General features: G+C 46.4%; 6 protein-coding genes across 6 annotated transcripts; 2 read left to right on the forward strand and 4 right to left on the reverse strand.

Moving 5' to 3' along the window:
* Positions 1 to 541: 541 nt before the first annotated feature.
* On the reverse strand, positions 542 to 3261 carry N7520_010206 (putative C6 transcription factor; the record flags this gene model as incomplete). The annotated part of the gene is made up of 9 exons (XM_057144140.1): positions 542 to 705; positions 755 to 964; positions 1024 to 1511; positions 1573 to 1761; positions 1819 to 1993; positions 2054 to 2557; positions 2639 to 2781; positions 2964 to 3064; positions 3211 to 3261. The coding sequence occupies 9 exons, from the start codon at positions 3259 to 3261 to the stop codon at positions 542 to 544; spliced, it is 2025 nt and encodes a 674-aa protein (XP_056993428.1).
* A 1080-nt stretch (positions 3262 to 4341) lies between these two features.
* N7520_010207 (putative MFS transporter) lies at positions 4342 to 6007 on the forward strand (the record flags this gene model as incomplete). Its single annotated transcript, XM_057144141.1, has 6 exons — positions 4342 to 4428; positions 4497 to 4710; positions 4763 to 4823; positions 4884 to 5162; positions 5385 to 5680; positions 5751 to 6007. 6 exons carry the CDS (start codon positions 4342 to 4344, stop codon positions 6005 to 6007), a joined length of 1194 nt encoding a protein of 397 aa, XP_056993429.1.
* Positions 6008 to 6714: 707 nt separating this feature from the next.
* Positions 6715 to 7212, forward strand: N7520_010208 (DUF3237 domain-containing protein; the record flags this gene model as incomplete). Its single annotated transcript, XM_057144142.1, has 1 exon — positions 6715 to 7212. One exon carries the CDS (start codon positions 6715 to 6717, stop codon positions 7210 to 7212), a length of 498 nt encoding a protein of 165 aa, XP_056993430.1.
* Positions 7213 to 7793: 581 nt separating this feature from the next.
* N7520_010209 (fumarylacetoacetate hydrolase family protein) lies at positions 7794 to 8913 on the reverse strand (the record flags this gene model as incomplete). Its single annotated transcript, XM_057144143.1, has 3 exons — positions 7794 to 7900; positions 7992 to 8361; positions 8425 to 8913. 3 exons carry the CDS (start codon positions 8911 to 8913, stop codon positions 7794 to 7796), a joined length of 966 nt encoding a protein of 321 aa, XP_056993431.1.
* Positions 8914 to 9468: 555 nt separating this feature from the next.
* N7520_010210 (carotenoid oxygenase family protein) lies at positions 9469 to 11214 on the reverse strand (the record flags this gene model as incomplete). Its single annotated transcript, XM_057144144.1, has 5 exons — positions 9469 to 10113; positions 10175 to 10288; positions 10343 to 10755; positions 10839 to 10962; positions 11029 to 11214. 5 exons carry the CDS (start codon positions 11212 to 11214, stop codon positions 9469 to 9471), a joined length of 1482 nt encoding a protein of 493 aa, XP_056993432.1.
* A 661-nt stretch (positions 11215 to 11875) lies between these two features.
* On the reverse strand, positions 11876 to 12267 carry N7520_010211 (Aldehyde dehydrogenase N-terminal; the record flags this gene model as incomplete). The annotated part of the gene is made up of 2 exons (XM_057144145.1): positions 11876 to 12031; positions 12118 to 12267. 2 exons carry the CDS (start codon positions 12265 to 12267, stop codon positions 11876 to 11878), a joined length of 306 nt encoding a protein of 101 aa, XP_056993433.1.
* Positions 12268 to 12609: the final 342 nt, after the last annotated feature.

Here is a 12609-nt window from a genome sequence, read left to right on the forward strand (position 1 = left end):
AGCCGGTGTATATGATAATACATGCCAATGGTTTTTTGGGTGACACCTTTCGTGAAAGCTTAGACTTCATGCGTCGAAGCTTAAGAGAGAATCATCGTTGTCACGAAAGACGTCATGAAGTGGCATTCCCTAAGACGAGTTGGAGGATTTCGTCAGATCGGAAGATTACGATTTTCAACATTATTCTCCATGTTCACGACGTCGTGCAGGGAAGAGACACTTTGGAGCTTGATAAAGAATATCCTCGTGTTATTTTCAAACAAAAAACGCGTACTTCAAAGTTCTCATTTTGTAAGTCTCAAATGTATATCTGGCTCGGTAATGTGATTATCTGGCAACCAGAACTTGCCGAAAATACTTATTGAAGCCGATTATACCTTGTTGGAATCTCCACTAATCGATATAGACTCTTCCCATCATGCCCGCCCGTCGCGAGAATATAGAACGGAATAGCTTCGAAAACCTCTACAGTTTAGGTACTTGTCAAATATGTAAACTAGAGATACAAAAAAAAATCTTGGTTTGCTTGACAAGCTCGAAGTCACTCGCTTGGAAAAGGTCTTTGCTGATTCATCAACGTCCAGAAATCTCCGTCGATCATGAACTCACCGAACTCCAGGCCCAGCGGCGAAATCTGCGTATTCGACCCGGAGCTGTCCATAAGAGAAGTACCATTCTCAGTGTGGGCCATATCCGCTTCCTCTGCTATATCATTCAGTGAACAAATCCATAACTTCTGCTCGAAAGGTCTTACCTCGTGGGTTGAGTGCGTCGTGGAACTGTTCGAGGTAATATCTACACCGATCGACAATACGATTGCCGCAATCTAGTTTGTGAAGTGTCGAAATTGCTTGGCTGGGGTAGGCAACAACTTTATCGATATCGCAAGAGAGTGAAGTTGTAGCAGGCTGGCCATTTCTACCAACCCAAATTGTTCCGAGAAGGACCAAGGCCGAATGAAATGCTAAAAGACGAATGTTTAGTTTCCAATTCCCGATGATTCAAACTTGGTAGCCCACTCACTGTAATACAGAGAGTACCACCATGCGCCAAGGAGGCTTTTTCGCCACCCCGATGAGTGCACTAGTTCGTGAATGATATCGATAATGCTCATGGCAGATTCCATGCAAATTCGCATACTATTAAATCCAATCTGCTGTAGTAATCTTTCTTCGTGAGGATCAATGCTTCCTTTTCCGCAGGCATCCAAAAACTTCACAAGAATAGGGCGATGCAGGAGAATGCGGAGGTGAAGATACCGAAGAGTTAGAATAACACTGAACTTCAAAGAGTAGAACCGGGGTCGGTCAGGCATCTCGCCATTGGCGTCACGTATTTTCTTTACTGTTATAAGTTCAATGAGTTGGGGAAGGGATTTTTCCCAGGCAGCCAAATGCTGTTCAGCTGAAAGGATGTGCCTAACACTCTCGCCGACCGTGAGAGGTGGATCGCAGCCGAGATTCTGACCATAAAGTAGGTCAACAATCTTGAAGAGCTGCTTATATAGTAAACTTGGAGATCCTTAGTTTATTGCGGGGCTGAGGATGAGAGACTTCAGATATGTGAACATACATTGTGGAGTTGAAGAAGTCCACGCTCATTTGGAAAGTTTCGCTATCCACAATCGGAATCTCTGTAGGACCATCACCGTTGATATCATTTGTTGGAAGGTCAAGCCTAACAAAACTGTCAGGTATTGCCGCTGGCCGTCCTAGGGTCATGCTTAAAGTTCTAGCGGAGAGGGAGCTGTGAGCCAGAGAACTAGGTTTTTAGGGTGCATCATTGATGAAGTTGCCATACCTGTCCAATATTACACACCCATACCATGTCCTCTTTCGAATTTCTTGCTCCTGTGGCGAGAAGATCCTCGAAGCATTTTTGGAATGAAGGCCAAGCTGAAGGGCGGCTTTTACAGCCAACCCATGAACAGTCCACGCCTGAACCGATTTCTGGGTGCCTTGCATGTATTGGCCCATGAGCAACAAATATTGAACTATACCGTGTCATTATATATGATATTTGTGTCAGTTAACCAGGGTTGTAATCAACTCACCCACTTCCAGAGTGGTCCCCCGCAACATCTCCTTGCCACATAAGCCCAAAGCCCGCTTGTAAAACACATCGGCCGTGGCAATGCGTTGTGCTGCTGGCTCCTCACTAGGAGCAGTAATCTTGACCATTGCAAGCATCATGTTTAGCAGCCCAAGCCAGGTCCTTCTAATCTTGAGCTTATTTTCCGACATACCTCGGTATGTTTCAAGAAAGGAATGAGGGTAGATATATGGGAAAAGAATGCCTGTATCGGTGAAATATTTATGCACAAGCTGGGAAGTTTCCTCATGAGAGGGAAGTGCAAAGATGTCTGTCTCTTCTTGTTTCCGAGATGTGAGATCAATATTACGGAATCCTGGGGACGGAGGGCGAGAGGCGTTGACAAAGCCACCGTCCAACGATATATTCCCAGTAGGTGAAGAGCAACTAGCCACCGCTGGGGAGCTGGCATTATATGATACCGCATGAGACAAATGACGTAGAAAGGCGATGTTTGATGATGGGCCTGTGAAGAGTTAGCCTATAGCCTCTTTCATTCTACAGGTTGCAGGTTCCCCCTTCTTCGCAAAGAAGAATATAATCCTACCAAAAAATCCACAGTCTTCTTCGTCGGCAAAAACGACAGTGCCCATCGCATCCACCGAATCTTCAATGTCCGCGATGTTTGCCAAGGCTCCTATTTGAGCTAGTTTTGGTGGTGCGTCGGGCCTGTTCTTGACGGCAAGCCCGCTATGAACTTGTTGGGATAGATTGGAGATATGAGCCCTAACGGTGTGCAAACTCTCTTCCAGTGTAATAATCCGAGATTCTAAATTCTGCAGATAGCTTTTCTTTCTCAGCTCTCATCACTAGACCAGCGACATGACACTATATGATACTGCCAGTGAGCTCCCGAAGGTGGCAAAACATACTCTTTTCTGACAATCACGTTGGTCGATGTACTGGATGGCGTGTAGATGCATTCCAGGTCCAGATTGATGCACACGGTACACTTCGGGCGAGACCCATCACACTGTTACCCCGGATTAGTGATTCATGCGGACATCATGCGATACTGTCAAGTAAGCACCAGTAGAATACCTTAGATTTTCGGGTGCGACATGCATCGCAAGCCAACGAAATTCGACGGCGTTTCACTCCTTGGCTTTGAACGCCTACATTGTTACTATCATTGCCGTGAGCATGTTCTGTCCGTGTTGGATGCTCCATATCTGTCATCAACCTTGGCTGCGATGAGTACGTGGATAAGAACGCGAGAAATGTCCGTCGGCTTCCTCGGATCACGGGAAGGGCGGGGAGAATCCGGGTAGTCAGGTGACCCCGCGGCGCGCCTCCATACTAGACCTCGCCAAATGGGCGGGTTGGGTTTCGACCCTTGACCCAAAACCCGCCAAGAGATTAAAATACACGTAACATATACCTGATTACATCACTCTATATCTGCTATTGGTTGTATTTCAACAGTAATACTGTAATATACAGGTAAATGGGTTCTTGGCGGGTTCGCGGGTATTCCTTCGGATACCCAAAAAAGCAATATGGCGAGGTCTACTCCATACTTAGCGTAGAATCCAATTGGATCGATAATTTAACAAATGCACACACATGAACTACTGCCAACAAGGAAGTCAATCAAAATGATGAAGTTTTCTATCTCGTTCAGTCGGGAGGTTAAGACGCCCGGTGACATCACCGGCCTTCCTTCCCCTGCCATGTGCACTACAGGACAGCAAAATCGAGTACGCTTCTGCTGGTTCTTGTGTCAATCTTGAAGGTTACGATCAAATTACTCGTCATTTAAATCAACCCACAAATGATTCCTCCACAAACAATGGAATTGTAGTTCCTAATGTATCATTCAGAGGGGTATGGTTGTTTGCTTCCATTCCAATACTCTAGCCCTCTAAGGTTTCCTCCCTTTTCAATGATCAAACTTGTGACTAGTAAACCACCTGGGGCCCCGGAATATAGTCCCCGGACGGAGAAAAATAGCGGAACCGGGGAGTGGGGAAGTTCAGGGGCTCTGATCCTAGATGAATCTAGATCGATCGCCTTCCTCTCCTACTTAACCCATTCAAAAACCGCCTGAGTCACTTTACCAGAGTCTCCGTCCAAAAAACTTTTATTTTGCCTTTCACTGTGTTGGAAGAAACTTCCCCAAAGATGCATCACAGTGGAATGAATCTCATTCCTCCCCCAACTGAACACAAACATGATCCTCTTCGGTGGCCACGTTGGTTAAAAGTATCGGTTGTACTCACAACATCTTTTTCCAACTTCGTGTCCAACATGGCAGGCGCTGGTCCTTCTGTCGCTATACATGACTTCATGCAGGACTTTTCAAAGTCACAAGATCAAGTGACCCAGCTTTTGACGGTAAAATATTCTGATCTTCCCTTCCTCGTGGTCCTCAGAAAGGGATGCGCTGATAATGCTTTCATCAGTTTAACTTCCTTCTCCTTGGTATTGGTAACCTATTTTGGGTTCCACTTGCCTTGAAATTTGGCAAGAGAGCATCGCTTTTGATGGCCATGGCCTTGCAGACGGGCTCTCTGATTTGGTGTGCGCTCGCCAAAAGCTTTGATAGCTTGCTCGCTGCCCGAATCGTACTGGGCTTTGCTGCTGCCGCTGGAGAGGTAAGTTATTGGGTTTTGGGCAGTAGACCTTCCGAATGCCTGCTCTTGCTATATTTTTGCTGAGGACTCCCTAGAGCATCGTTCCAGAAGTAGTCGCAGATCTCTTCTTAACGAACGGGCCACGATGATGTCCATGTAAGTACAACCTGAACAGTCTTACTGGTTGTGCCATCTGAATTAGCCATTTCTTCCTAGATATGTTATCCTGATATCTGGGGGAACGGCTATTGGTCCTCTCATCGCCGGTTTTATGGTTCAGTCCACTGCCCAAACATGGAGGAGTTACTTTTGGCTCTGTGTCAGCTTGGCCCCTACAAACCTCGCTTTTCTATTCTTCATCTATCCAGAAAGCAACTTTAGCCGACCCGATTTCGAATATCACAGTCGAATCGAAATGGAACCCGTCGGGCACGAGGAAGCGACTGAAAAGTCGAAGTCCAGTTTTATTGAAGACGTTTCTACAGATAACCTGGGGTACAAGATTCATGTCTTGCCATTCAAGGAACGACTTTCCTTGATTCGATATAATACCAGCATAAGTTACTTGTTGTTGACCCCATTCAATTGTTACGCCATCCTTCCGTGCTGTGGGCTATCTATGCCTATGGATGTTCCCTGAGCCCGCAGATCATCATGATGTATGATTCCCTCCTACCATTCGCAAACGAATGATACTTACCTTATTCTTCTTTCTAGATTCACGATGTCCACCCTCCTCATCCCTCCGCCGTATAACTTTTCGTTAATTGATATTGGCCTCATGGAGATAGCTGCGGTAATCGGATTTGTGGTGGCCTGCTTTGGTGGCGGGTATATGTCAGACATCATCACCGCATACATTGTTAAAAGAAGAATAGGCGAGATCCGACCTGAGCAACGCCTTCTCTCGTTGATTCCTGGAATGTTCATAGCCCCAGCAGGATGTATTCTCCTTGCCTTCGCATGCCAAAACAAGCTTAGTTGGGTTGCAATAGCCTTTGGATTTGGAATGGGTAAGCTTATTCCTGTTACCATTCTTCCTTGCCTCGATCCTTATGGTTCTGCATGACTGACAACGTATAGTTTCATTTGGGGAAGTCTACACTCCCAACATTGCTCTTACCTATGTGGTTCATCGGCATCAGAAAATTGCCGCCCAGCGCCTCGTTCTCATCAACGTTTTCAAAAACATTCTTGCATTTCTGTTCTTGTATGAGGCCGTTCCTTGGGTCACATCCCAGGGCTTTACTCAAATTTTTATGATCATGTTCATGTTAAACATGCTTACTTTGGTCCTAGCTATTCCACTGTACTTTGACGGACACCGGGATCGCGAATGAACTACAGTTAGCTCTTTCTTATGGTCTCATATTATCGGGTTGCTGCAATTTTAGTTTTTAAATAAGACGTACTTTGTAAGTGGGGTTGCTGTTTCCAAAACACAGATATAATACCACATAATACCCCATAGTACCGGGCAGAAAATTATCTTGCATCATTGTATATGAAGCTTTTTTATTCCTTTTCTTCCACACTTTTATGCAAGCTATCAAGTTTGTGGCATGCTATGTAAATAAATGTGCAAGAACAAGTCTGTCGTCACCACGCAACATCGAACCTGGGGAAAGGGATTTCGTGCGCAGATTCCTTCGTTTGAAATTGGGCTGTGGTATACTACTTGATGGATAAATATCCCCGATTTGTAGTCTCTGGCATCTAAATATATTCCGATGGTATAGCATTTAATTGGTAGACGCTATCGACATGTCATCAACATACCAACAAAAACGAAGGTGAGTACATATTCGGAAGCTCCCGATTCCCGATTCAACCCTCTTCCCGCAGAGATATCCGATGGCTATATCCGGGGCTATGCCGGACCTCGGGAGAAGCGTTGAATGATTGTACACTAGACGTCATTCGAGTTGTAGTCTCATTCACTGTCGAATACCAATAAAGGAAGATTACCCAGGATCTATGCAAATAATCAATCCCGTATCAACTCCCTTTCGTGAGCTCCTTTCTCCAATATTGCTTCGCCGCCATCATGCCTGTCCCTCCAGAATTGGAGTATAGCTTCACTCTACACGTTGATCTGGCTCACCCTCTCGATTTCGGCTCTACTGTCTGCGGAGACAGACGATTCATTCCTATTACCGGTGGAAACGTATCCGGGCCTAAGCTGAACGGCACGATAATACCCAATTCGGGAGGCGATTGGAACGCAGTACGTTCAGATGAGGTGGTGCATCTCTATGCACGATACTCGATTCAAGCCGATGACGGCACCATGATCGGCATCATCAACGAAGGATACGGCCGAGCCAGCCAGAAAGCCATGAAGACCGTGTTTGAAGATGAAAATCCCTCCTCGGCATCGATGACAAACGGAGGCAAGGACTGGTACACGCGTACCAATCCTAAATTCGAGCTTTCCACAGATAACAAGAAGTTCCAGTGGTTGGTCAGCTCTCTATTCTTGGGCGATCTGAAGCCTCCAATCCGGCCAGGGTACGTTGAGATTGATGTGTATGAAGTTCTATGAGCGACATTTATTCAATGTTCTTTATACTTTTGTTTGTCGATGTTTTGAGACCGGCTTTTGGCACTCTGCTCACTCTTACTTGATTTGTGAATAACTGAAGATAGCAGAATACCGTGGCAACCCAATGACAAGATATACAATTATTTCTCACCGAGACTATTCCTTGACTAAGATGCTACGTGTCCTTTGCCAATTACACACTAACTACTTATAGTCGGGTATCAATCTCCACTCGCTCTTGGGGAAGAGAGATGGGTGCATAAGACGGCAAGTTGATGTTTATAGTGATTATAGTGAATCATACTCTGGATATTGGGGATGCCCTGTATGGTCCAGAAGTAGGAGACCTATAATGGCCCTTTAATATTGAATTTCTGGGAGGATCTTTAATCATATTCTAAATTAAATATACTTTGACCTATCATGAACCAACTTTGAAGCAGATTTGCGACTTGCGTTCTATGTTTGACGTAAAGCGATTCGAGAGACGAACTGCATCCATTCTTCGGTATGTACCGTGTAAGAGTCTGTATAATTTTTTCTCCTTTGACGTACATTGCAATTTGAGACATATCAAGCGCTCAAGCGAATACAACGTTATTCCGCAAGGTGCCAATCTGTGAAATGAAGACATCCATCTGGGTTCCAGGAACCAAATACTTAGGAGGCTTCAAGCCGGCACCAACACCTGGAGAAGCAAGTCAGAAACGGAACTTAGTTGGCTCTCAACGTGCCTCAGAAGTAGAGAAGACTAAGGGTCGCTGGATTGGTACACTTACCGCCGGGAGTTCCAGTCATGATGACGCTACCCTTCTGGAGAGTAGTACCCTGAGATAAGTACGAAATCAAATACTTGCAGTCAAATAATAGATCCGAGACGCCCTCTTCTTGGCGCACTTCACCATTAATAATGGTCTTCAACTGTAGCAGGCTTGGGTCTGCGATCTCGGAAGCAGCAACCAATACTGGGCCGAGAGGGGCGAAAGTATCAAAGCCTTTGGAGAAACCCCACTGAGGAACCACTCCGGCAAAGGCAGGGTCTCTCTGAAGCTTTCTGGAGGAAACGTCATTTCCAGCAGTATAAGCGGCGACATAGTTCAGGGCTTCTTCCACTGGGACGTTCTTGGCGTCCTTTCCAATTATGATACACTAACGTCAAGATCCGTCAGATTGCAAAATCTTAGAAATGCCAGTTGAAAGTATAGAACAAACCAGCTCTCCTTCATAGTCGGCCTGGTCATTTTGCGCGATCTTGGGGATGACAACAGCTCTACCGTGGTCATGGATAGTGGTGGTGGGCTTGAAGAAGATGAAGGGGAACGGGGGAGGCTTGCGTCCTGCTTCCTTGACTGGGAAAGGTTTTCCAATGTCAGGATGATCCTGAGAGGGAGGAAGCATTAGAGGGATGGATGGTCTGTACGTACTGTGCTTAGCATAGTTCAGACCAACACATCGCAAGATAGGCACATCGCTCTGGGCCAATGGCGAGAGGATATTCTTGACCAACACTGTTTCCTCTGTCAATTTGGTCTCGCCAGTTACATCGTAGATATCACTTCCGACAAGGATCTTAGCTTTAAGCTGATCAGTCTCAGTGACGAATCCAAGATCGATCTCGTTTTCGGGCAACACAGGCTCTCCGCGCAGAATACGGCCATCGACAGCCTCGAAGCGAATTAGACGTTTCCAGGGAAGAGACATTGTAAAGCAGTATGAGATAAAACGGGAAATGAAAGAGTGAGTTTTTTGCTTTCAATATTTTAATATAGAGGGGTTGCTTCACATGCGGAATAACGGCTCTAAGAGTGGGAAAGAGGCGGGGAAAGGACGGGATTTATCCCGGACTTGCCGGTGGCAACAGGCGCTTTAGTGAACGAACTTGCAAACGTAAGGGTTCAAACAGAAAATTGAAAAAACTGGGCCTCCAGGGCTCCTATTGCGTAAAGCTTCTCTACTCAGCCGCTTAGTTATGTCTATGAAACATCAAAACAAAATTTGACCTGAAAATCCCAAAGAATCTTTCATGTCACGAGCTCAATTGCTGGTTAGGGTGGTGAAAATGATGTGCTTTTCAGCAGGTAGATATTCAAAAATTCGATAGCAATGACTAAGTAGACAGGGTACTCTCACATGCGGAGCCACTGATACTTTCGTGGAAGCACATCTCACATCTAAGAGCCTACCTTAAAAAAGTACTCCAGCAATTCTATTGCAAAGCGGTTCCTTCTACAAAACCATTAAAACCTCTCTTACTCGCTAGTTGTTGTCCACCCAATTCCCGTGCAGCCCAGCTCTGAGTCTCAAAGGAAGCAAGACAATCGCCCGAGCCTTGGTCAAATCTCGACAATCTAGAAGATGCAGTTCACTGGACATGGTGCGATAGTTGTTCACCAACGCCATCAAATATCCATCGCCTTCCTCCGTAGAGCCTGCCCGAGGAATGAAAACGGGTTCTTGCACAAGATGCGTGCGTCCTGGGAAGTAGACTTCCGTTTTCCCGGTGTTTTCGTCGTGATGTGCCAGCGAGTTATAAGGAGGATATCCACCGCCCATGACCGGACCTATAGCTGCAAAGTCCGTTCCCAAGCGGGGATCCATGAGATTGAAGTAGCTGTGGCTATATTTTCTCCCAGAAAAACGATCATCAATGCGATAGAAGTCCGAGTTTCCATCATGCAAAACCTTTGGCTCGGGAAGAGTTCCCTCTTCCGCGTTAGGATCCAGAGTAAAGCGTGTAAGTTGGGAGTGGATTTTGCTGGGCTCAGACGAGTTACCCTGAGCATCGGGCCACCAGAAGAAGATATTCTTGTCACTGAGTCCGAGATCGAAGACAATTTTGCCGTCATCTTGCTCATAGGCATTGGCCGTATGGCTAGGGAATGAGTTCTTATATGTGAACCACTTCAAATAGCGTGTTAGAAAGTAGGAAGACGGACAATATCGATTATGAGAATCTGCTTACCTTGACATCCGAAGACTTAGCTCCGTAGCGGGGGATCACGCCGATATAGAGGGGAGTCTCAGGGCTCCATTGCCAGTGTTCCCCACCCCGCTTCAATCGCTCTAGATCACATAACTGAGGAATCACAGGGAAAAGAACCTAACACAAAGACCCTTATTAGATGCCGACTAGTGCTATTGATTGGTATGGAAGAGCAGCACTTGCCCAGTTCTCAGTAACAGCAAAGTCATGGATCATTCCACAGACAGGGCTCACTAGCCAAGTTGTTTGGGTAAATTTGCCATCGGCACGAATGGTATAGTAGCAAATATCGGGGCTGCCGTCTCCCTTGGCTTCATAACCGAAACAAATCAGTTCTCCTGTCACCGGATCGGTCTTGGGGTGAGCAGTGAAAGTTATGCTGGGAAGCTGGCCATCAAAGGTATACAAGCCCGTTGTTTCCAGGGTCTCCGGGTCCATCGCATACGGGGGAGAGTCCTCTTTGAGAGCCAAGAGTTGGCCGTTGAAGCTGACAACATTGGTATTAGCAGTGCTTCTAATGGCGAATTCTGCCGCATCGGTGAACTTGTTCCGATATTTTCCTGATGGAAAGGATTCGTTAATAGCCCGCTTCCTATTGTAGTTGAACAGGCAATGGGTGCTATATGGCTTGGAAAAGTCATACCAATAAGCGCCCGGCTGGCTTCCCTCTCGCGTACAAACTTCTCGGTGCGCACATATCTCTGCTGGAAGGTCACAGACCCATTCTTGATGCGAAATGCGCTGACATTTCCATCTCCATTGAACCACTAATTATCTGGGTGTCAGGGCGGGACCAAAATTTAGATGGGTGGTAAAATTGGGCAGAGACAAACAGGATCGTTTTCGACGAAAGGGGCAAACTGAGGATCAGGCATAACACGATAGAAAGCACCGTTGATGTTATTGGGTAGATCTCCATGCACCTCCAAATTTTGAACCTCTCCCTCAAATCGGCATGGCTTCATAAAGTCCGAGAATTGAGGGCGGTCAGGAAAATGTTGCGGAGCGGGGGATTCCATTTTGGATCCTTAAAGGGATGCTAGGAGTAATTACGAAGAGGCAAGATCAATGCCAGGACGTTTCTCAGTAAGTTGAACAGGGTTGATCAAAGTTAAAGTACATATTGTGTTCGCCTCCCCATGCGTTTGGCCCAAAAGGGAGGATCAGGAGGTTGGAACAGACACCCGGATTATCCGGGTCGCCTGCCGAGGTACTGGGGAACGACCGGGGAAACACCGGCAACAGAAATGAATACATGAACATGTTCGGATGTTTCTGTGGATGTGATGTAACAGTCTTGTTTTGGATGAACTCCTCCATTCCCCACTGAGATCAAAACCGACCCCAGCCACTTTCTCCGAGTCCTCCGTGGGGCAATGTAGGCTCGTCATGCACAGCCACTGGATTGACGTGAATAGCTCCCGCATTGATAGGTTCAGGAAACTTGAGTGCGCGATAGTGGGTACTGGAGATGATGGAGGCTGATAGGCCGTAAGTGGCCTGCTCAGCGATCTCGATGATCTGGGTTTCAGACTCGACCGTTTAAATGCCGATAACCGGCCCAAACAATTCTGTCTCGTAGAATATAATTTCCTTGGTGATGCCTGTAACGACAGTCGGCAGAAAGTCCTGGGGCGCCAGTGATGGAACTGGGGCGGTATGAATCTTCGCCCCCTTGGTTTAAGAATCCGCCACTAGCATCTCTAGCTTGGATTTGGCAGCCGGCGATATGACCGTGGAGGCGCAGTCTATCTTTTGCACTAAGGAGAGGATCTTGGCTTCCAGAGTTAGAGCGATGGCAATTGAGGTGATGACCATATCCGTGGACATGCAAATCTAGCCATTCTATCTTACGAGGGACTGGATATTAGTTTTGCTCCTCGAATGTCACGACTGCGATGACTGCGGTCTTTTTCACTTACATTCAGAAATGCATCCTTTACAATTTCTTGGGCTGCCAAGTCTAGGTTGGCATCCTCCAACACAATGGTGAAATCCTTGCCTCCTAATTTCAGTAAGACTGGTTTGAATGCCATTGCCGCTTGGCTGGCGATGATACGGCCAACCTGCATAGAGCCTGTGAAGTTGCACTTTTTAACGAGCGGTATGTAATCAAAGGGTAGAAGACCTTCAAGGCATCCTCTGGGCGATGAAGAAGGATATTTACTACACCTGGAGGGAATCCAGCTTCCCGGAACAGGGATGCGACGAAATTATGGGCTCGAGGACTAAGCTCAGATCCTATCATATATTGTTGCCCCCAATTCAGACAGAACAGTAAATAACAGATAAAAAGTATGAAAAATGGCAAAAGGGCAAAAGGGCAAATGGGCAAATTGGGAAAAATCAAAGAAGTCAGGGTTCCCTTCAAGGATAGCAACATTGCCAGCTGCAATGGGCATGATAACTGCGCG

This window comes from Penicillium odoratum (genome assembly GCF_028828045.1).
Source record: "Penicillium odoratum strain IBT 22623 chromosome Unknown utg000006l_segment0_segment0, whole genome shotgun sequence".
Lineage (NCBI taxonomy): Eukaryota > Fungi > Ascomycota > Eurotiomycetes > Eurotiales > Aspergillaceae > Penicillium > Penicillium odoratum.